At 35.3% G+C, this 26169-nt stretch overlaps 1 protein-coding gene across 1 annotated transcript in view; it reads right to left on the bottom strand.

Moving 5' to 3' along the window:
• ELP4 (elongator acetyltransferase complex subunit 4) overlaps positions 1–26169 on the bottom strand; it is a 246719-nt gene that overhangs the window by 198377 nt on the left and 22173 nt on the right. The window contains exon 3 of the mRNA XM_065883004.1: positions 9280–9401. Within this exon, the coding sequence (XP_065739076.1) occupies positions 9280–9401 (122 nt within the window). The remainder of the gene's footprint in view (positions 1–9279; positions 9402–26169) is intronic.

The following is a 26169-nucleotide window of genomic DNA, read 5'->3' as shown; positions in this document are numbered from 1 at the left end:
GAAAATAAGGCACATACCATCTTTTAAAAGCTGCCTACAAATGTAGGTCACTGGAAACAGTACTGAGCTTTTGCATGTTTTTTCTTAGTCTTTTTAATTTGCCAAAGAAACTCGAACTGTGGCTGCCAGGGGAGAACTCAGAATTTTAAATAAGCTCTCACAAGTAGCTAGGGAGGGAAAAAAAGAGGGGAACCCTAGGGTCAAACAGCAAATTTCTGGCTCAACTAGCACTGAAAAGCTTATAGATAGCCTGATAATTTTCTGAACAAATAAAATGTTGACAAAGAAGTGAAGGGAACATATTCTGATTATAACTCTGCCTTCAAAGACCTTTTAATATTTGTATTTATATTATGGACAAAAGATACACAGTGATAAAATAGTTTTGATAGGATGTACATTAAATATTATACAGGCTAGAAAAAGTAAAAATGTGTGGGAAAATGTGTAATGTATAAGGTGTTGAGTATGCATAAAGCTTGCAAAGTGGAATACAGAAGGGCCAGAAAATAATTTTTTTTTTTTTTTTTTTTTTTTGCTGTACGCGGGCCTCTCACTGTTGTGGCCTCTCCCATTGCGGAGCACAGGCTCCGGACGCGCAGGCTCAGCGGCCATGGCTCACGGGCCCAGCCGCTCCGCGGCATGTGGGATCTTCCCAGACCGGGGCACGAACCCGTGTCCCCTGCATCAGCAGGCGGACTCTCAACCACTGCGCCACCAGGGAAGCCCCAGAAAATAATTTTTAATTATTTATAGCATGTAATATTACTTTTGTTCTGAATCATAAAACTACAACTTTGGAGATGAACATAATTTAAAAAATGTTCAATGATATATTTGGCCAACCAAGGGATGTTTCTTTAACTTCGTTTTTATAGCTGTTTCAATTTTTGTCACTTAAAAAAAAACATGGGCTGGATCTGAGACATTTTTGTATTCTGTGTACTCAGAAGGACCAGACTGTACTACAGTGTACTAAGAGCAAACTGACCACTCACTAGATTTCTAATTCTTGTTCCATGATCAGTAAATAACAGATGCATGGCAAACAGACTTAATCTTGACACCAAACTGACAGAAGGAAAAGAAACCTTTTTAACAGTAACTCAAACTTTACATTGTTAGCAAGTAATACCGCTTTATCTAACTCTAAATCAATATCTCTGACCTCAATTAAAACCAAGGAATCAAATAAAGGAAAATATATAAGGTACAGTGAATAAGATCTTAACAAATGAGTTCAATATTTGGGTAAAAGGCTGATATTTTGGGATTTAAAATAATGCTTTCAAATTATTAAGATACACTTTTAACTTTTACTTATGGATTTAAAGTCTGTGAAAAAGAATTCTGAAGATGTTAGACTAAATATTCATACTTCACTATTTTGTTACCAAGTATCTTATTACTATATTAATTTATCAAATATCATATGGTTTATTTTCAATGAACTGAAACTCATTCCAGGACATAGATTATTGTAAAGTAATTCATTTTCAATATGAAAGATTTTCTCAATAGTAAATATGGGAAATTTCACCATAATTGATTTTAAATTTGAACTATTTATTTACCAATATGTTTGATGTTAAAAAATATTATATGCTATAATCCTTTAATAAACATCAAGGTAGTTGGGACACCCCTGCTGGTAACCAGGTACCTATCCTGGGTACACACTAAAAAATACAACTTTGAAGCTCCTTAAAAGCATTCTAACCTCCCACTTTGTTCTAACTGTGGTTGATGTTAGTGCATAGTGTATATAACAGGTAACTCAAAAAGTTAATGTAACAAGTCAAGAATTAACCCTTTGCTCTAGATATTAGATATCTCTTCCTGAATGAATATTACCTACCTGGCATGTCATCACTAAAAAATATTCAAATTAAGTTTTTGAAACTGACTTTAGCATATTATGAAACAGCATTTAAATTTACTTCTGAAATTTTACTTTCTTTAATTCTATATGTATTAACACATACCATCATATTGTTAAAAATTATGAAAAGGATATAAATAATAGAGAAATCTTAGCATTTTCAAGTTCTTAAGAAATGTTTGGGTGTGCATGTGTGTACATAATTTTTTATTTCATAAAAAAATCAGCTGATCTACTGATAAATGTTTAAATATTTTAACATTAAGACGTAATTTTGCTATATTAGAAAACATTCCATAGAAAGTTTTCATAGAGAATACCCATCACTATATTTGAGATGATCAAGAAAATTCTTTTAGATAAAAAAGTTAACTGAAAAATACTTACCATAGTGTTTTTAAAAGCTTTAACAACATCAGGTATATTGTTCTATAGGATTTTCTAAGGGGTGTAACTTTTCAGCGTTACATCTTTAATGCTGACTGCCTGAAGCTCTGACTACAGTAGGCATGAATGTTTCCAAAGGATGATGGATAAATTGCTGGGTGGTTATATATTTTAGGCAGCTGATGGGCTTTTTATCCTTTACTTGTCTTTTAGTTATACACAGTTTTAAGATAATTATGGTCTATAAGATTGTCTTTTCCCTTTTCTTGTACCAGCAATAGTTGCCTTGGTTATAGGCTCCAGAAATCTCCAATCATATACATCATAAAATTAAAACTAAGCAATTATAGCATTTCCTCCCTACATTGTATCTCTAAACACTGTTAATGCCTTGGGTTTTGGTCACTCATTTTTGGGCTGTTTGATACAAATAAGTCTTCAGTATAACTTTGAGCTGGGCACACTGAAATCCCAACTGAACATTATGTAGAAAGTACATAATATACATACCTACTCTTATAGGTGCAGAAATTCTACTTTTCTATATTAGTATTCAACATCTCACTTTAAACTACAAAAATATTTTGTTCATTTTTCTCAGAGATGTTAAAAACTTTGTCTATATACTGGTATTATGAAGAATATACATAACTGAAATTTTTATCAGCCATAATTTTCTCATCCAGTCTGTTTTAAATGTGTGAACACTAAACATTAAACATATTGTATATATTAAAAACAATACTTTTTGTACTTCCTTATAGAAAAATGAGAATGGCATATTATTCCTTTAAGTCAAATATTGTTATACTGCTACATATTAAACATGTAAGGAATATAAGATGATAAGATTAAGAATTTAAGAAACATTGCTTTCTTAACTGGCTGGATCCTTCTACATTCTCATTAGCCAGTAGTTTTGCATGGGATTCAAACAATTCTCCAGTCACTTTGATCAACCTCAGGAAATTTTGCATCTTTGGCAAATTTTGAAATTGTTTTGCATTATACTCAAGAATATTCAACATATGGCTAACAGGAACAGACCAACTCACAAATCTAATGATGAAAAAATACACTAGTGTTACATGTGAGGGATGTGGGCAGAGGGTCAAAATTTTTAGGAGGGCAGCCCAAAATTTATAGGAGGGCTATTTGTATGATTTGGCAAATTTGGTTTTCCAATGCAACCTTGTAACTTCAGGGACTTAGATCCTGAGAATGTGCAAAACAAAGATCCTCGTATATAATCCTGGGACATTAACTACAATATGTAAAGAGCTCGTACAGAGCAATGAGAAAAAAAATGGACAGAGACAAAAACCTACTATGAAAAACAAGGAAGAAATGCAGAAGGCTAACAACCATAGGGGAAAATATTCTGCTTTGCTGTAAACAAAGAAACGTGCAACAAAGCAGTATTTCCCCATCAAATGAACGTTTTTAAAATTATTTTTTAAAAAAAGAAAAGAAACATTACTGATGAGTGAAGATTCTATTAACTCAAAAACTAGATATATCTTCATAGTAGAGGTGCATGAAATACAAGAACATAATCAAAATTAAAATAGTTTAAAAATGAATCACTAAATAAGTTTCATAATGTAGGGAAATGTTGTGTGTACATGTTATTTAGCATATACAGCCTATAACAATTTCATTACTCATCTATACAAGTGATTTTAGTTAAAAGCAAATAATGGCATTAAAATCAAAGAAGATAAATTTTTCCTGAGGATCACATACTCAAATTTATAATTAATTTAATATTTAACTTCACTGAGTACCTTATTGATAAATATTCAATTGTTATGTAAAGCAAACTTGCTATTCAAATAAAAACAACTTGTTCTAGGCTACTCATTATAAATAGAAGAATGAGATAACTTTAAAAATGCAGCATCGGGCTTCCCTGGTGGCGCAGTGGTTGAGAGTCCGCCTGCCGATATAGGAGACACGGGTTCGTGCCCCGGTCCGGGAAGATCCCACATGCCGCAGAGCGGCTGGGCCCGTGAGCCATGGCTGCTGAGCCTGCGTGTCCGGAGCCTGTGCTCCACAACGGGAGAGGCCACAACAGTGAGAGGCCCGCGTACCGCAAAAAAAAAAAAAAAAAAAAAAAAATGCAGCATCAAATCTGCAATGTTATATTAAGTAAATCTAATGCTTAAGATGATTAGGTTTTTGTGGAGTAATTATAATGTCTTTGATAATACATTCTAAGTGCACAAGATAAAGTAAAATAGATCTGATGACACTAGAATACATTCTTCAGTTAAAAACACCTATGCTAGGCTAGAGCAAGAGAAACTTTTAAGACATTAAAAATAAATGGTCATACCATTTTAACATTTATTTCCCTTGAAATGTAAGATGAATTTAAGTTCCAAGAGATTAATTAGCATGTTGTTATAAACTGCATCTCAGTAATAGTGAAAATTCAAATATGGGAAAGCCAAGTAAAATATCTGTCAACACTGAAACCAACAGTACTTCTTATAAAGAAAAAATTCCAGAGATATATCAATCACTGAGAATTTATTTCAAATAATCATCTTTAAAATATTATTAACATAACAGAAAATTATCACTAATGGTTTCTTTTCTTCTAATAAGACAGTCTGCATTTACATGGAATGTGACATTACAGAGGAATAATTTTCATAAAAGAAATTTTAAGTCCAATATGCTGATTTAATTCTTTTGCCTGAGATAACCTTCATTTAAATATTTTAAAGAGCAGCAGTAACTTAAAAGTTATTCCTACATTTTTGAAATCCAAACAGAATATACTTTTTTTTCATATTGATGTGAATAAATGATAGTTAGCATTATCATGCTAGAATGCTAGAATAGATTAGTGTATATTGAGGGTGACTAAATACAGGTTCACTGGGCTACATCAATATATGGATTTAATCATATTGGGCATATGGTAGTCTAAACTTAGAAAAGCTTATCTGGATCAGGTAAGATGACTTGTTTCCATCCCTTTTAACCGTCAGAAACTGGGAGTCTTTAAACCTGGGGTAAATGAAGACTTTGAAAGAGGTACATGATCGTGAGAGTTTTAAGGAAATCAATTTTTTGATCTTCAACTTTAACAAATACTCTAGTGAAAAATGACCTCCTAGAGAATGTGCCAGTGATAGAAGTGCAAGTTCCCCTTTGCCAATCCCCTTTCAAATCAACCTTTCTCACTTCACGAGTGAAAGGTTTACTTCTCATTGTCCCAGGAGTAAACATCTCTGCAGTACCAAACAAAAAGACAACCTAAAATATCTATTTGGTATAGAAAATGTGAATGTTCTAATGACTGGGGAAATTATCCTTTTTTCACTGTTTTCAGCAAAATTTTAGGTGGACCTAATAGACTAGACAAATAATTTAAAGTAATTTATGTTGATAGATACCGTGTGATTTCTTTTTGTGTATTACTCAGAAAAAGTGAAAAAATAATTTGAGGGACATTACAATAACACAACTCTATTTACTTAACTATGAACAGCTCACATCTGCAAAAGTAAAAAATATGAATAGAGTTGATGCTGAATCCCATCCCATTCTAGCAATATTCACACAATTATATGTCCTAATGAAGCAATGCAGTGTGAACATTTTTATGTCTATTGATACACTGTATGAAACAATAATTGTAATGGCGACTGAAATAAGAAGAAATGTGTTTAACACTTAAAGTCTTTTGAGACAAAAAGTTTAAAATAAATTTAAATATGAAGTTACAGAAAAACTATCATAAGGTTATTAATAAAAATATTGAGCATAAAATGTACTACATTCTGACAAAACTCCATCAGGAGTGAGTGGAATAGAAAATATGAATTCAAGGAAAAAATGATTGATGTAAAATTTCCAGTTGTTAAAGAAGAGCTTGCTTATGTAGATACTTCTAAAAATAATGATACTGACATCAAATTGCTATTATTTAGATTGAGTTGGATACAAGACTGATATAAAAGTCTTCAACTAAAAAAGGCAATATTTACAATAACATCTTTGCAACTAAATAATCTCATAACGAAAATTTTTACATAACTTAGTATACAAGATGATACATAATTAAAAAAATATTTTTAGAAGTATGAGTGCAAAAAAGGTGGGAAGATCACTGTACTTTACTATCTGGAAAACTGGCCAAGATATAGGATGTGAGTGATAATTGTTCAATGTAGGTTAATAAATAAATGTGAAATGCCTTCTTTGGTTTTAAATGTAATCTTTGTATTTTCAGTAAAATTGAATTAGAGTTCTCTAGAGAAATTGTATGAACAGGATGTGTGTCTGTGTGTGTGTATACACACACACACATATACATATATATATGTACACATATACATACCTCTTCCTGTAATAACATTTACTATAAGGAATTGGCTCATATGATTATGGAGGCTGACAAGTCCCCAGATATGCACAGCAAGCTAGCTGGAAACTCAGGAGAGCTGATGGTATAGTTTTTGTCCAAATGGAAAACTAATGGTGTAATTCTGATCCAAAGGATAGCAGACTTGAGACTCAGGAAGAGCTGATGTTTCAGTTTGAATCCGAGAGCAAGAAAAAGTTGATGTCCAAGTTCAAAAGCAGTCCAGTAGAAAGAATTCTTTCTTATATGGGGAAGGGTTAGCCATTTTGTTCTATTTAGGCCTTCAACTGACTGGATGAGGCCCACCCACATTAGAGAGGGCAATCTGCTTTACTCAGTCTACCGATTTAAATGTTAATTTCATCCAAAAATACCCTCACAGAAACACTCAGAATAATGTCTGATCAAATTTCTGGGCACCCTATGGCTTGGTCAAATCGACACATAGAATTAACTACCACAAGTCCATCCCTTGCTTACTTGGCACCCATACATATCTCCTTAAACCATACTTGGCTCCAGATGAAGACAATAACGAGGTTGTAATTCCACATTCCTAGCTCTGTCACCTAAGATCGTCTTATCCTGGGTTCCTCCTCCCTGCACTATGGCCTGGACACTTTGTATGCAGGAAGCTAGGGAAGTTACAGGACTTACCTTGTTTATTTTGCATAACTCAGGAATCACTGTCCTTTACTGTGTGATGATCAAAGTTTTGAAGACAGTTGTTTCATATATTTTGTCCTGTTTTTTAGTTGTTTCAGGCACGATGACTAGTCTGGTCCTTATTAATCTACTTTGGTCATAAGGACAAATTTAATAAGAGTCTATGTTTTTTGACTCTAGTTTTATATTTTTCTACTACATTATAAAACTGCTCTATGAATAAAGGTTTGCAGAATCTAATTACTTGCATATATGACTAGCTATTTTAAGAAACCCTGATGAAAAGATAATATTTCTTTTATAATTTTAAAATCCTTCACATAATCCAAAGAAGGGCATGTAAAGTACACTGAAATTTTTTTACTACCAACTTGTACAGATCAAGGTACCTAAGAAAGGCATCAGGGATTAGTTTTCAAATAAAAAAAATGTAGTTCTCTAAGGCAAAATGTGGAAGTATACTATAGGCTTTAATATCAGTTACCTAGGTTGGAGGAGGGAAGAAGGAAAAATAAAACACTTTATTTAAAAAAGCATATATAGGGCTTCCCTGGTGGCGCAGTGGTTGAGAGTCCGCCTGCTGATGCAGGGGACACGGGTTCGTGCCCCGGTTCGGGAAGATCCCGCATGCCGCGGAGCAGCTAGGCCCGTGAGCCATGGCCGCTGAGTCTGCGCGTCTGGAGCCTGTGCTCCGCAACGGAAGAGGCCACAATAGTGAGGCCTGCGTACTGCAAAAAAAAAAAAAAGCATATATAGGTCTTCCTGCCTATGGCTTGGTGAACATTTCCTATATGGCTATAAAGATGTCTGATAAAAAATCTTAGGCTCAGTATGTTGTGGAATGGGCTGTGAAGAACCTATATAGCTTCTTTACAACAATGATTTTGGCCTTTACTCCACTGCTTCTAGCAAGTACAGTACTATTCAGAAACTGTTCAAAATGATTAAGGCCAGGGAAAAGGAACAAAAGAAAAAACAAAAATATCAAGAAAATATTACAAAAGATTAATAGCAGAAATAAGAATAAAGGAAAACAGGCTCTTCAACCAGAAGAAAATCGTTTGGAAAATTATACAAAGGTTTTCTTTTTGGACTTTTTAAAATTTAATAAACAAAGTCTGACCCATATGAAAGAATCATGTTAGTTTTGACCTCAGTATTATAGTAATTTTTATGTGTGGGTGTAGAAATTTGTTGGTGTCTGTTGATAGTTATTGTAAATTAGTATTTATTATTCTACAAGTTTTTTATAAATGACTTAGTCATTTGTCATTTTGCAAACTACACAGTGAAATGAAAACACCCTCTGAGAGAAAATGATTTTAGATTATGAATTCTAATCAAATAATGGCTTAAAAGTGAGTTCCTGCTCTGTACAAAGAAATTAAGAATTCTAAAAGTCAGAATTGTCTTCTCTGAGGTGAAAAATATGCTTTGGCATAAAAAAGATATACTATTTCAAGCGCATATTTTAGTATTATTGCTTATTTCTTGGAAGGGAATACTTTCTGGAATTCTCAAAACAAAATAATTTTAATAAATGAGTACTTCTAATTTCTCTATCTTTCTTCTGACTTACATCTTTGGAATACTGGTAATATAATATCTGACAATATTCTGCAGTTGTTTTTCTTTACCTACATTTTTTATTAGTTTATAAAGTGCTCATATCATTACTTAATAGTAATTTTGTTTATTGTCAGTTTTAAATAGCTTATTAATATTTCCTCACTGTGACATAAATTTTAGTTTAAAAAACTGTCCAAGAACGAATTTTAAAATGCGATTATATATTTAAATAAATTTGATACTTCTCTTTAAGAGAAAAAAATACGTGTGTGGTCCCATTAATGTATTTAAATATAGTTTGTACATATACAAATACATATCTTATTTACATATATATAAACAATATTTTTTGTGAAATATTCAAAATGCAATATTGAATTAGTATACTCTATACCTGTAAAATGTCAGCAGGGTCTTCTTTTGCAGATGCAACTAATAAAGTATGTCCAGTGACAATTCCTTCTGCCAGGAAATACTTGAAGAGCAAAGGAGAATAAATATTATATTTATCCTCTTCTGTAAGAAAGAAAAAAATTATAGTAAGAATCCTACCATATACTAGGATATTTATGGTAGGATGTTTTTATATTCTTTTCTCCTTAAAACAAGTCTATGAGGTGGGGCAATAACTATGTCTTCCTAAGGTACAGTTAGATAGGCTAAAATACTTATCTAGATACTCAATGGGAAGGAGGTACTTTTAATAGAGTCTTTCTGATTCCAAAATCATTCGCCATCTACTACACCACCTCTGATATCCATAAAATTTAGAAGGTTATGTATGATTATGTTAAAAAATCAGAGATTTGGTTTTTTCTTTACTAAGATTTTCTCAGGTACTGCACCTCTAAAATGGCTATATTCCTTACCAACCAGTTGTAAACTCACACCTCATTACTTTCATGTCACAAGAATTAAACACTTAGTGTTAGATTTGTGGTTACCAGAGGTAGAGAGTAGGGGTAGGGGGAATTGGATGAAGGCAGTCAAAAGTTTCAAACTTCTACTTATAAGATAAATAAGTACTGGGGATGTAATTTACAACATGATAAGTAAAATCAACACTGCTGTATATTATATATGAAAATTGTTAAGAGCGTAAATCCTATGAGCTCTCATCACAAGGAAAAAAATTATTTTCTATTACTTTAATTTTGTATCTACATGAGATCATGAATGTCCACTAAACTTATTGTGCTAATCATTTCATGACGTATTAAGTCTAATGATTGTGCTGTACACCTTAAACTTATACAGTGCTGTATGTCAATTATATCTCAATAAAACTGAAAGAAAAACTAGCCCATATAAGGATGAAATTATACCAATCTTAAAAGTAATCGTTCAGAAAAAAGGAAAAACTGAAAAGAAATACTTCAGAACTCATTTTATAATGCGATGATTACTTTGATACCAAAACTAGGCCAAGACATCACAGGAAAAGAAAGCTACAGACTAATATGCCTCATGAACATTTATGAAAATAATTTCTAAAATATCCAACCAAAACTCATTAGTATATAAGAAAGAATAATATGATATACTATGATTAAGTGGGGTTTATCACAGATATGCCAAGTTGGTTTTTTATTTTAAAAATCACTGTACCGGAGGACGAAGGGAAGATGGTGAAAGAGTAAGACGCGGAGATCACCTTCCTCCCCACAGATACACCAGAAATACATCTACACGTGGAACAACTACAGAACACCTACTGAACGCTGGCAGAAGACCTCAGACCTCCAAAAAGGCAAGAAACTCCCCACGTACCTGGGTAGGGCAAAAGGAAAAAGAATAAACAGAGACAAAAGGATAGAGACGAGACCTGCACCAGTGGGAGGGAGCTGTGAAGGAGGAAAGGTCTCCACACACTAGAAGTCCCTTCTCGGACGGAGACTGCGGGTGACAGAGGGGGAAAGCTTCGAAGTTTCGAAGGAGAGCACAGCAACAGGGGTGTGGAGGGCAAAGCGGAGAGATTCCCGCACTGAGGATCAGTGCCGACCGGCACTCACCAGCCCAAGAGGCTTGTCTGCTCACCCGCCGGGGTGGGCGGAGCTGCGAGCTGAGGCTTGGGCTTCTGCCAGAGCGCAGGGAGAGGACTGGGCTTGGCGGTGTGAACACAGCCTGCAGGGGGTTAGTGCACCGCGGCTAGCCAGGAGGGAGTCTGGCGAAAAGTCTACACCTGCCGAAGAGGCAAGAGACCTTTTCTTCCCTCTTTGTTTCCTGGTGCGCACAGAGAGGGGATTAAGAGGGCTGCTTAAAGGAGCTCCAGAGACAGGTGCGAGCCACGGCTAAAAGCGCCGCAGAGATGGGCATGAGACGCTAAGGCTGCTGCTGCCGCCACCAAGAAGCCTGTGTGCGAGCACAGGTCACTATCCACACCCCCCTTCCGGGGAGCCTGTGCAGCCCGCCACTGCCAGGGTCCCGGGATCCAGGGACAACTTCCCTGGGAAAACGCACATGCTTGCCCCACACTCTGTGCCCCTCCCTCCCCGCACCCCTGGTCTGAGTGAGCCAGAGTCCCCGAAGTAGCTGCTCCTTTAACCCCGTCCTGTCTGAGCGAAGAACAGACGCCCTCCAGCGACCTACAGGCAGAGGTGGGGCCAAATTCAAATCTGAGTCCCTGGGAGCTGTGAGAACAAAGAAGAGAAAGGGAAATCTCTCCCAGCAGCCTCAGAAGCAGCAGATTAAAGCTCCACAATCAACTTGATGTATCCTGCATCTGTGGAATACATGAATAGACAACGAATCATCCCAAATTGAGGAGGTGGACTCTGAGAGCAAGATTTTTGACTGTTTTCCCCTTTTCCTCTTTTTGTGAGTGTGTATGTGTATGCTTTTGTGGGAGATTTTGTCTGTATAGCTTTGCTTCCACCATTTGTCCTAGGGTTCTACCTGTCCGTTGTTTTTTTAATTTTTTTCATAATATTTCTTATTTTAATAACTTTATTTTATTTTACTTTATCTTCTTTCTTTCATTCTTTCCTTCCTTCTCTCCTTTAGACAATGAATCACCCCAAATTGAGGAGGTGGACTTTGAGAGCAAGATTTATGATTTTTTCCCCTTTTCCCATTTTTGTGAGTGTGTATGCTTCTGTGTGTGATTTTGTCTGTGTAGCTTTGCTTCCACCATTTGTCCTAGGGTTCTATCCATCCATTTTGTGTTTTTAATTTTTTTCTTTTTTTCTTAATAATTATTTTTTATTATAACTTTATTGTATTTTATCTACCTTTATTTTATTTAACTTTACCTTCTTTCTTTCTTTTTTTTCCTTCCTTCCCTCCTTCCTTCCTCCCTCCCTCCCTTTCTTTCTTTCTTTATTTTTCTTTCTTCCTTCCTACTTCTACTAATTCTTTCTTTCTACTTTTTCTCCCTTTTATTCTGAGCCATGTGGATGAAAGGCTCTTGGTGCTGCAGCCAGAGGAGTCAGTGCTGTGCCTCTGAGGTGGGAGTGCCAACGTCAGGACACTGGTCGACAAGAAACCTCCCAGATCCACACAATATCAAATGGCAAAAAACTCCCAGAGATCTCCATCTCAACGACCAGCAAGCTACAGTGCTCAACACCCTATGCCAAACAACAAGCAAGAGAGAAACACAACCCCACCCATTAGCAGAGAGGCTGCCTAAAATCATAATAAGTCCACAGACACCCCAAAACACACCATGAGACGTGGACCTGCCCACCAGAAAGACAAGATCCAGCCTCATCCACCACAACACAGGCACTAGTCCCCTCCACCAGAAAGCCTACACAACCCACTGAACCAACTTTAGCCACTGGGGACAGACAACAAAAACAACGGAAACTACGAACCTGCGGCCTGCAAAAAGGAGACCCTAAACACAGTAAGATAAGCAAAATGAGAAGACAGAAAAACACACAGCAGATGAAGGAGCAAGATAGACCTAACAAATGAAGCGGAAATAGGCAGTCTACCTGAAAAAGAATTCAGAATATTGATAGTAAAGATGATCCAAAATCTTGGAAATAGAATAAAGAAAGTGCAAGAAACATTTAACAAGGACCTAGAAGAACTAAAGATGAAACAAGCAACGATGAACAACACAATAAATGAAATTAAAAATAATCTAGATGGGATCAATAGCAGAAAAACTGAGTCAGAAGAATGTATAAGTGACCTGGAAGATAAAATAGTGGAAATAACTACTGCAGAGCAGAATAAAGAAAAAAGAATGAAAAGAACTGAGGACAGTCTCAGAGACCTCTGGGACAATACAAAACGCACCAACATTTGAATTATAGGGGTTCCAGAAGAAGAAGAGAAAAAGAAAGGGACTGAGAAAATATTTGAAGAGATTATAGTTGAAAATTTCCCTAATATGGGAAAGGAAATAGTTAATCAAGTCCAGGAAGCACAGAGAGTCCCATAAATTCAAGGAGAAACACACCAAGACATATATTAATCAAACTGTCAAAAATTAAATACAAAGAAAACATATTAAAAGCAGCAAGGGAAACCAACAAATAACACACAAGGGAATCCCTAGAAGGTTAACAGCTGATCTTTCAGCAGAAACTCTGCAAGCCAGAAGGGACTGGCAGGACATATTTAAAGTGATGAAGTAGAAAAACCTGCAACCAAGATTACTCTACCCAGCAAGGATCTCATTCAGATTTGATGGAGAAATTAAAACCTTTACAGACAAGCAAAAGCTGAGAGAGTTCAGCACCACCAAACCAGCTTTATGACAAATGCTAAAGGAACTTCTCCAGGCAAAAAACACAAGAGAAGGAAAAGACCTACAATAACAAACCCAAAACAATTAAGAAAATGGGAATAGGAATATACATATTGATAATTACCTTAAATGTAAATGGACTACATGCTCCAACCAAAAGACACAGATTGGCTGAATGGATACAAAAACAAGACCCATATATATGCTGTGTACAAGAGACCCACTTCAGACCTAGAGACACATACAGACTGAAAGTAAGGGGATGGAAAAAGATATTCCATGCAAATGGAAATCAAAAGAAAGCTGGAGTAGCAATTCTCATATCAGACAAAATAGACTTTAAAATAAGGACTATTAAAAGGGACAAAGAAGGGCACTACATAATGATCAAGGGATCGATCCAAGAAGAAGATATAAAAATTGTAAATATTTATGCACCCAACATAGGAGCACCTCAATACATAAGGCAAATGCTAACAGCCATAAAAGGGGAAATCGACAGTAACACATTCATAGTAGGGGACTTTAACACCCCACTTTCACCAATGGACAGATCATACAAAATGAAAATAAATAAGGAAACACAAGCTTTAAATGATACATTAAACAAGATGGACTTAATTGATATTTATAGGACATTCCATCCAAAAACAACAGAATACACATTTTTCTCTAGTGCTCATGGAACATTCTCCAGAATAGATCATATCTTGGGTCACAAATCAAGCCTTGGTAAACTTAAGAAAACTGAAATTGTATCAAGTATCTTTTCCAACCACAACGCTATGAGACTAGATAACAATTACAGGAAAAGATCTGTAAAAAATACAAACACATGGAACCTAAATAATACACTGCTTAATAACGAAGTGATCACTGAAGAAATCAAAAAATACCTAGAAACAAATGACAATGGAGACACGACAACCCAAAACCTATGGGATGCAACAAAAGCAGTTCTAAGAGGGAAGTTTATAGCAATACAATCCTACCTTAAGAAACAGGAAACATCTCGAATAAACAAACTAACCTTGCACCTAAAGCAATTAGAGAAAGAAGAACAAAAAAACCCCAAAGTTAGCAGAAGGAAAGAAATCATAAAGATCAGAGCAGAAATGAATGAAAAAGAAATGAAGGAAACGATAGCAAAGATCAATAAAACTAAAAGCTGGTTCTTTGAGAAGGTAAAGAAAATTGATAAACCATTAGCGAGATTCATCAAGAAAAAAAGGGAGAAGACTGAAATCAACAGAATTAGAAATGAAAAAGGAGAAGTAACAACTGACACTGCAGAAATACAAAAGATAATAAGAGATTACTACAAGCAACTCCATGCCAATAAAATGGACAATCTGGAAGAAATGGACAAATTCTTAGAAATGCACAACCTGCCAAGACTGAATCAGGAAGAAATAGAAAATATGAACAGACCAATCACAAGCACTGAAATTGAAACTGTGATTAAAAATCTTCCAACAAACAAAAGCCCAGGACCACATTGCTTCACAGGCAAATTCTATCAAACATTTAGTTAACACTTATGCTTCTCAAACTCTTCCAAAATATAGCAGAGGGAGGAACCCTCCCAAACTCATTCTATGAGGCCACCATCACCTTGATAGCAAAACCAGGCAAGGATGTCACAAAGAAAACTACAGGCCAATATCACTGATGAACGTAGATGCAAAAATCCTCAACAAACTACAAGCAAACAGAATCCAAGAGCACATTAAAAGGATCATACACCATGATCAAGTGGGGTTTATTCCAGGAATCCAAGGATTCTTCAATATATGCAAATCAATCAACGTGATACACCATATTAACAAATTGAAGGGGAAAAACCATATGATCATCTCAATAGATGCAGAGAAAGCTTTCGACAAAATTCAACACCCATTTATGATAAAAGCCCTGCAGAAAGTAGGCACAGAGGGAAGTTTCCTCAACATAATAAAGGCCTTATATGACAAACCCACAGCCAACATCGTCCTCAATGGTGAAAAACTGAAACCATTTCCACTAAGATCAGGAACAAGACAAGGTTGCCTACTCTCACCACTCTTATTTAACATAGTTTTGGAAGTTTTAGCCACAGCAATCTGAGAAGAAATGGAAATAAAAGGAATCCAAATTGGAAAAGAAGAAGTAAAGCTGTCACTATTTGCAGATGACATGATACTATACATAGAGAATCCTAAAAATGCTACCAGAAAATTACTAGAGCTAATCAATGAATTTGGGAAAGTAGCAGGATACAAAATGAATCCACAGAAATCTCTGGCATTCCTATCCACTAATGATTAAAAATCTGAAAGTGAAATCAAGAAAACACTCCCATTTACCATTGCAACAAAAAGAATAAAATATCTAGGAATAAACCTACCCAAGGAGACAAAAGACCTGTATGCAGAAAATTATAAGACACTGATGAAAGAAATTAAGGATGATACAAATAGATGGAGAGATATACCATGTTCTTGGATTGGAAGGATCAACATTGTGAAAATGACTCTACTACCCAAAGCAATCTACAGATTCAATGCAATCCTTATCAAATTACCACTGGCATTTTTCACAGAACTAGAACAAAAAATTTCACAATTTGTATGGAAAAACAAAAGACCCCGAATAGCCAAAGCAATCTTGAGAATGAAAAACAGAGCTGAAGGAATCAGGCTCCCTGACTTCAGACTATACTACAAAGCTACAGTAATCAAGACAGTATGGTACTGGCACAAAAACAGAAATATAGATCAATGGAACACTATAGAAAGCCCAGAGATAAACCCACACACATATAGTCACGTTATCTTTGATAAAGGAGGCAGGAATGTACAGTGGGGAAAGGACAGCCTCTTCAATAAGTGCTGCTGGGAAAACTGGACAGGTACATGTAAAAGTATGAGATTAGATCACTCCCTAACACCATACACAAAAATAAGCTCAAAGTGGATTAAAGACCTAAATGTAAGGCCAGAAACTATCAAACTCTTAGAGGAAAACATAGGCAGAACACTCTATGACATAAATCACAGCAAGATCCTTTTTGACCCACCTCCTAGAGAAATGGAAATAAAAACAAAAATAAACAAATGGGACCTAATGAAACTTAAAAGCTTTTGCACAGCAAAGAAAACCATAAACAAGACGAAAAGACAACCCTCTGAATGGGAGAAAATATTTGCAAATGAAGCAACTGACAAAGGATTAATCTCCAAAATTTATAAGCAGCTCATGCAGCTCAATAACAAAAAAACAAACAACCAAATCCAAAAATGGGCAGAAGACCTAAATAGACATTTCTCCCAAGAAGATATACAGACTGCCAACAAACACATGAAAGAATGCTCAACATCATTAATCATTAGAGAAATGCAAATCAAAACTAAAATGAGATATCATCTCACACCAGTCAGAATGGCCATCTTCAAAAAATCTACAAACAATAAATGCTGGAGAGGGTGTGGAGAAAAGGGAACCCTCTTGCACTGCTGGTGGGAATGTGATTTGGTACAGCCACTATGGAGAACAGTATGGAGGTTCCTTAAAAAACTACAAATAGAACTACCATATGACCCAGCAATGCCACTACTGGGCATATACCCTGAGAAAACCATAATTCAAAAATAGTCATGTACCAAAACGTTCATTGCAGCAGTATTTACAATAGCCCGGAGACAGAAGCAACCTAAGTGTCCATCATCGGATGAATGGATAAAGAAGATGTGGCACATATATACAATGGAATATTACTCAGCCATAAAAAGAAACGAAATTGAGCTATTTGTAATGAGGTGGAGAGACATAGAGTCTGTCATACCGAGTGAAGTAAGTCAGAAAGAGAAATATAAATACCATATGCTTACACATATATATGGAATTTAAGGGAAAAAAATGTCATGGAAACCTTGGTGTAAGAGAGGAATAAAGTCACAGACCTACTACAGAATGGACTTGAGGATATGAGGAGGGGGAAGGGTAAGCTGTGACAAAGCGAGAGAGAGGCATGGACATACATACACTACCAAACGTAAGGTAGATAGCTAGTGGGAAGCAGCCGCATAGCACAGGGAGATCAGCTAGGTGCTTTGTGACCGCCTGGAGGGGTGGGATAGGGAGGGTGGAAGGGAGGGAGACACAAGAGGGAAGAGATATGGGAACATATGTATATGTATAACTGATTCACTTTGTTATAAAGCAGAAACCAACACACCATTGTAAAGCAATTATACTCCAATAAAGATGTAAAAAAAAACCAAAGAAGATGTGGCATATATATACAATGGAATATTACTCAGCCATAAAAAGAAACGAAATTGAGCTATTTGTAATGAGGTGGATAGACCTAGAGTCTGTCATACTGAGTGAAGGAAGTCAGAAAGAGAAAGACAAATACCGTATGCTAACACATATATATGGAATTTAAGGAACAAAAATGTCATGAAGAACCTAGGGGCAAGACAGGAATAAAGACACAGACCTACTAGAGAATGGACTTGAGGATATGGGGAGGGGGAAGGGTAAGCTGCGACAAAGCGAGAGAGAGGCATGGACATATATACACTACCAAACGTAAGGTAGATAGCTAGTGGGAAGCAGCCGCATAGCACAGGGAGATCAGCTCAGTGTTTTGTGACTGCCTGGAGGGGTGGGATAGGGAGGTTGGGAGGGAGGGAGACACAAGAGGGAAGCGATATGGGAACATATGTATATGTATAACTGATTCACCTTGTTATAAAGCAGAAACTAACACACCATTGTAAAGCAATTAGACTCTAATAAAGACGTAAAAAAAAAAACCCACCAAAATAAAAAAATAAAAATCACTGTACCATAATGACATTTTTTAAAAGTAAAACCATATGATCATTTCAATAGACGCAAAAAAAATTTGACAAAATTCAACAATAATTCATAATACAAACTCTTGGCAAATAAGGAATAAAATGAAACCTCTGCAACCTGATAAATGGTATCTATAATAAACTTACAGGTAACAGAATGGTAAGATGGAATGCTTTCTTCCTGATATTAGGAACAAAGAAAGTATATCAACTCTCACCACTTGTAATCAATATTGCTCAGAAGGTCTGAAGCATATAATAAACCATGAAAAAGAAATGAAAGGCATACAGATTGGAAAAGATGATGTAAAACAGTCTTTATTTGCAAACATTATCACATATGTAGGAAATCTTAAGCAATCTACCAAAAAGCTAGTAGGACTAACAAGCCAAGTCTATCAGGGCTGTAGCATGTAAAGTCAATATATAAAAACCACCGTTCCTCTATGAACTAGTAACAAACATTAGAAACTAAAATTTTATAAATTCCATTTTGATTCCAAAACCATGAAATATTTTGAATAAATTTAACAAAATATGTGCATGAACTAGCTCCGAATTGAAAAGTATAAAACATTCTGAGAGTAAGTATAAAAAAACCTAAATAAATGGAGTGATATATCATGGTCATGGGATGGAAGACTCAAATCTTTCCAAATTAATCTATACATTTAATGTAATGTCAATGTAAGCCCCAGTAAGCTTTTTGGAGAAACTGACAAGCTAATTCTAAATTTACATTGAAATTCAAAGGTCCTAGGTAACCAGATGAATTTGAAAAAGATCACGGTTGGAAGATATACCATCTGATTTTAAGACTTATTATAAAGCTGTAACAATCCATGCAATATAGATTTGACCAAAGGCTATAAATATAGATGATAAATATAGATGAATGTAAAAGAATAGAGAGACGAGAAATAAACCCACATAACTGATCCTTGACAAAGGTGGAGAAATAATTCTTTTTCAACAAATGGTCTTGGAATAACTGGATAACCATATGTAAAAACCAACAAAAACCTCAATCTTACCTCATACTACACTCAATCAAAAAAGAAAAAAAATTTGCAGGCGGGGGGAAGAGGGATAAATTAGGAGTTTGGGATTAACAGATACATACTACTATATATAAAATAGATAAACAAGGACCTACTGTATAGCACAGGAAACTATATTCAATAGCTTGTATTAACCTATAATGGAAAAGAATCTAAAAAAGTATGTATACATATATATATATCTGGATCACTTTGCTGTACAACTGAAACTAACACGACATTGAAAATCAGCTATACTTCAATTGGGAAAAAAAGCAAAAACAAACAAGCAAACAAGAAAATTTCAATCTTATCTCATACTACTACTCAAATATTATGCTGAAATGAATCACAAAACTAAAAATAGAAGGGAAAACAATAAAAGTACTAGAAAAAAACGGAAAATCTTTGCAATCTTGGAGTAGACAAATATTTCTTAAATAAGACAGGAAAGCATGTGCCACAATAGAAAAAAATGGATAACTTGAAGTGCATAAATATTTTAAATATTTTCTTTTGAAAAGACACCAATAAGAAGATGAAAAGGCAAGCTACAGAGAGAAAATACTTGCAATACACATATCTTGGACAGTTTTTTTTGTAACAGACAAAAACCTGGAAGTAACTTAAATGTCCATCAACCAGTGAATGGAAAAACAAATGGTACATCCACAAATGAAATAATACTCAATAACAAAATAACCGGACTACTGATATATAGGCAACAACATAGATGAATCTCAAAAACACTAAGCTAAGTGAAAAAAGCCAGACACAAAAAGTGTGTATGGTAAGATTGCCTTCACGTGGTATTCTAAAGAAAGCAGAACTAAACTCTAGTGATAGAAAGATGTTAGGTGCTTGGGGGCCAGGAAACATTTTGGGCATGAGGATGTTTGGGGGGGATGATGGAAATGTTTTATATCTTGATTGTTGTGGTGATTACATGAGTATATACATTTGTAAAAACTCACTAAAATATATACTTAAAATGGGTCTATTTTATTGTATGTAAATTATAATTCAGTAAAGGTGGTTTATGAAAACAATTTCCTATGGCGTAACTAAAATACCATGTGGTAGCTTGTATGTAAACCTTTTCAGCACAGAATATTAGAGTAAATCCACGATCAAAAGTATAGTAGATTTACATGAAGATTAATTTTATATATTAAAGAACATAGCCAGTTCTTTAATACTACCTACTACAAAGTTAAAATCTATAAGTCTAAAAGACACAAAATGGGCTTGATTAGGATTTAGGAGCATTTTATGAAAGTTTTTGTGCACAAAGGAAAAGAAAAATGCCTTCAACACCTCTGCATGGTCTACAGTCAACAGGTGGAAAAGCCAGCAGAGACAAGTGGATGAGATGACCAGCACTGCCTATGGATCATTAGTTATGACAATGGAAAAAATACTCATTTTATATAAACAAGAATTTGTCTCTGTTAAACTTTAGAAAGTCATGCTTTAAAAAAGAACTAGGGCTTCCCTGGTGGCGCAGTGGTTGAGAGTCTCCCTGCCGATGCAGGGGACACGGGTTCATGCCCTGGTCTGGGAAGATCCCACATGCCGCGGAGCGGCTGGGCCCATGAGCCATGGCCGCTGGGCCTGCGCGTCTGGAGCCTGTGCTCCGTAACGGGAGAGGCCACAACAGTGAGAGGTCCGTGTACCGCAAAAAAAAAAAAAAAAAAAAAAGAATTGATTTTATCTTAAATAATTACTATTAAATCAGTTTACAAAAGCAACCATATAAACCAAGGTCATTATAAATCAATGATGTAAGAAACAAATCTGACAGTAAAAATTTTAACTTCTGAGGTTGATATTTTTACATGGAAAATTTTAATTTTTAGAAATTCACCCGCCATCCATCACACTCATAGAATTATTGCTAGAATTTGTTGTATTTCCTTTTAGCACTTTTTCTGTAGATATTTTCTCTTATGGTTATAATTATTATTATTATTTTCCATGTGAGTACCTCATCCATTTTTTTCTGTTTATATATATATATATTTTTTTAATTAATTATTGGAGTATAGTTGCTTTACAATGTTGTGTTAGTTTCTACTGTACAGCAAAGTGAATCAGCTATACATATATCCCCTCTATTTTGGATTTCCTTCCAATTTAGTATTTTATTGAAGTATAGCTGATTTACAATGTTGTATTAATTTCTGCTGTACAGCAAAGTGATTCAGTTATACATATATACATTCTTTTTAAAATTCTTTTCCATTATGGTTTATCACAGGATATTGAATATAGTTCCCTGTGCTATACAGTAGGATGGTTACAATTATTACTGAATTTTGTATCCAACCCTTTTCTCTTGATCTCACGAGTCACAGTCTTGTAACTATGATGTTTAAGAGTGCATAATACTCCAGTAAATTTGTGTACCATAATTTACAATACTTAGTCATTCCCCCACTATGGACTTTTCATGCCACTTTCAGACTTTTGTTACTATTAAATACAGAAGCACGAAAGTGCCTCAACTCCCACGTGTCCAAGGCAGAACTCAGAAACTCATTATTTTCTTCCATCAAATGTGGTTCTCCTTCTGTTTTTAGAAAATTAGGATTTATTCTTAATACCTCTTCTCTTTCTCTCTCTCTCTCTCACCAATACACCCTTCTCCCCATGCCTAAAATCCTGTTAAATTTATTTTCAAAGTATTTTTGGAATTGTTCACTTCGCTCCATGACAACGTCTCTCCCCTAGCTTTGCTACCAACAACTTTTTCCTAGATGATTGCAATTTCCTCTTACTTCTTTGCATCCACTCAAATCCTCCTTCAATTTAGCAGTGAGCTTTTCAAAATACAAACCTGATCATGTCACTTCCCTACTTAAAACCTTTCAGTGTTTTCTCATTGCTCCTTGCAGAAAGAACTAAATCCTTTAGCGTGGTCTACAGGCTCTGCATGGTTGTGGCCAAAGAGGAGGGTTTAATGTGCAAAAATAAAAATACTTGTTGTAATAATGTACATGATTATTGTTTTCCCTTTAAAATGTACATGATTGTCATTTAACAACTTTTCAGTAAAGAAAAAAGTAAACCTAAACTATTTAACTAGAAAAATAAAAATAATTATTTGTAAAATTGAGGACACGTATTATAATACTCAGTAGGGAATAAAATATACAGATAAGTACTGCATAAACTATGGATATTCACTTGTAAATAACAAAAATATTGAGTGATTTCTCATTAATGAAGAGGTAAAACAACTAAACTAAATGGCAAAGTTCCCCTTTTCTTACCTACTTCTTTTTTTAATAAATTTATTTATTTATTATTTTGGCTGCGTTGGGTCTTCGTTGCTGCACAGGAGCTTCTTAAATGAGTAAGGGTTTTGACTTTTTTTTTTTTTTTTTTACATCTTTATTGGAGTATAATTGCTTTACAATGGTGGGTTAGCTTCTGCTTTATAACAAAGTGAATCAGTTATACATATACATATGTTCTCATATGTCTTCCCTCTTGCGTCTCCCTCCTTCCCACCCTCCCTATCCCACCCCTCTAGGTGGTCACAAAGCACCGAGCTGATCTCCCTGTGTGCTATGCGGCTGCTTCCCACTAGCTACCTATTTTACGTTTGGTAGTGTATATATATCCATGCAACTCTCTCGCTTTGTCACAGCTTACCCTTCCCCCTCCCCATATCCTCAAGCCCATTCTCTAGTAGGTCACAATCCCTACTGATCTTATCTACACTCATATCTTAAATTACTATCTCTAGTAGCCATACTGCATCTTAACTCAGGACCTTTGTATAGATTACTTCACCTCTTTGGCTAGCTAATTCCCTCAAATCCTCCCAGACCCAGATTAGGTAACCCCATCTTTGGAGAAGCTTTCCTCAAGCCTGGGTGAGATGATCAGAGTGCCCTGGAGCATCCTGTTAACTCCTATACTAGCATTTCATACACATTATCAAAATTTCCCCGCTAAGCAAAAGTTTCCTCATGGCAGAGAACGCATCTTACTATTATATCGCTAGTACTGGGCACACAGTACACAGTAAATATTTGTAGAATAAATTAAGGGAAAAACAACAAACAAAAATCTATCTTGTCTTGTAAATCAGTCAGATCTACTGTAGTTTGCCTGAAAACACGTCCCATCATAGACACACACACACACACACACACACACATGCACATGCTATAATACTTATCAACTCTACTTTTTCAAAGATTCCTATGGGGCAGCAAAAACTAATGGGAAGAAGATCACCTATTGAGGGATTAGCAAAAAAAGTAAAAAATAATTCAGCTCTTCAAGCTGAAAATCACCAATTCTGTGAAAAAATTTTGAGTTGTACAATAAGCATTTAATTAATCTATTTAATGAATCCTCATAACACTGGGCATGCAAAAATGATAATCATGTGACAGAACTGCCAAAAAGCAAATGTAGTTTTGGCCTGAATTAATAGTCTAATTCCTAGGTTGAGAGAGATGATTGTCCTATTCTATTCTATGGTACTCGACCAGACTGACAACAATATATTTCATTTGGGGATTTACACAAACTAAAGCGTCTTCTGAATGGAGTGACCAGGATGGTGAAGGGACTTGAAAGCATGAGAAATGAATATTTTCCTTGAAGAAAAAGAGACCCAAGGGATGCAAGATAGCTGGCTTCAAATATCTGATGGGCTGTCATATGGAAATGGAATTACACTTGTTCATTAATGCCCCCAAGGGGTAGAATGAAGCCTAATGGATAGAAACAACAGGAACACCACTTTTTCTTTAATATCAAAGTCCAAATGAGCTGCCCCTATGATTCCACTGAGACTGGTCTCAAGGTCACCAATGACTTTCTAATTGTTTAATTTCTGGGACACTTTTAAATCTTTACCTTTTTTGTCTATTGTAGCTATTGCTATGGACAATTTTCTTTTTGGAACTACCCTCTCCCTCCCCCATTTTTAAGATACTCCTTGTTACCATTTTTCCTGTTTCTTTAGCCATTCTTTATATATGTAAGCAGTTTATATAGAACTCTCAACTCTTTGGTATACAAATATGAAACAATTTTATTTGTTTATTTTCTAGTCACTGCTTTCAAATATGCTATGTCAAAACTTCCTTTTCTCATCTCTTAAAGACATCCAGAGTGGATTCCATGATCTTCTCACCAGTTTCAGTTATTAAAATTTGAAAGTTAAGTTTAAAACTTTATTGTTCAATGCAAAGCTTTCTCTCTGCTTCAGTGCAAACTAAGGCTTGTACCTTGAAGGTCTCAGTGGTGCAGAGGGGTTCTACAAGAAAGGAAAGTTCTAAAATACTTCTTACTACAAGTCCTCGTTCTATTACTGGGAGAGCAGGAAAATAGAAAAGTGGCAGAGATCAACTTACACAATTGTCTGTCTGCTTTAGGTAGAGAGATGGCCCTATCCTCACTCTGATCTGGTCTATTCAAGCCAGCTGCTTGTAGCCTACGAAGTTATAGTGATTTCCATGTAGGTGGTAAGCATGGTTTTGGGGGTGATGCTCTGCTTCATTCTGGCCCCACCTGTCACTGAAAAACCCTTCAAAGAGGCAGAATCTCATGTTTGGCGGGGCTGGCCAGTACAGTCAAGATTACGTTAAAAACAGCAAATAAGTGATTTATTGACCATTAACTATATGCTAAACATGGTGCAACACACATCTCATGCATTAGCTCATTTAATCCTTATAATAACCTTACAAATGTTATTAATCTCTGTCTTATAGGTAAGGAAACTACAGAGAATGTAAGCAGCTTGCCTATGGTGATACAGCTAGTAAATAGCAGAGCCATTATTTGAATCTAGGAAGTCTGATTCCAGAAGCTATGGTCTTAACCTCTTCCCTGGGCTTATTTTCCATTATCTATACCTTAAACACTGATGTGCCTAGGCTTCAGATTTTGACCTGTTTTTCTTTTTACTCTAGTTGTACTGAGTCCTTTTTGGAGTCTAAGGCTACTCTAAGAAGCTGATATAAGTTTTATATGCTGGTCTAAAAATATACACAGTCCTACACAAATGTGCATGTAATTTGAGGGAATTAAGAGACCCCCCCCTCTAAAATTCCATCTCTGTATCCACAAGGGTCTATAAACTTGGGCATTCTAATACATGCCTATGACTTCAACTAAAACATACATTGAATAAAACATTAGTCAAATAACATTGAGGAATCCCAAATATTTTTCTCTAGCCTAAATTTAATACCCAAATATCCAACTGTCTACTAGGTAGAACTACTAGGAACAGAAAATTCGTTGTGTTTAAACTGAATTCATTACTCTACCTCAATATCTGCTCATTCTCCTCCTTTCCTGACTTCACCTAATGGTACTAACTCCAAACTTTCTCCGGCCAAAAATCGTGGGATCATACTACCTTCTGTCTCTCCCTCATTTCCTACACATTATATGGCACAGAAGTAGAAATCACTACTCTTGTGAGGGTTCTGTTAAAAGAGGGAAAATATAGGGAAATATTTCAAATCACAGCAGTCTAAGCAAAGCTAGTTAAACATTTAGAATCTAATATACATAATGAAATGTAGAAATAGGAAAGTTAGTTTGTATTGTTATCCTATCAAAATTTGATAGTAAATTTATGATTTAAGTCTTAAAAGCACAGTAACAAACATCACCTCATGTTTAGATTAGGGCAATGAGTATTTTTAACACTT

The sequence above is a fragment of the Phocoena phocoena genome, chromosome 8 (genome assembly GCF_963924675.1).
Source record: "Phocoena phocoena chromosome 8, mPhoPho1.1, whole genome shotgun sequence".
NCBI lineage: Eukaryota > Metazoa > Chordata > Mammalia > Artiodactyla > Phocoenidae > Phocoena > Phocoena phocoena.
This window is presented reverse-complemented; position numbering and strand designations above follow the sequence as displayed.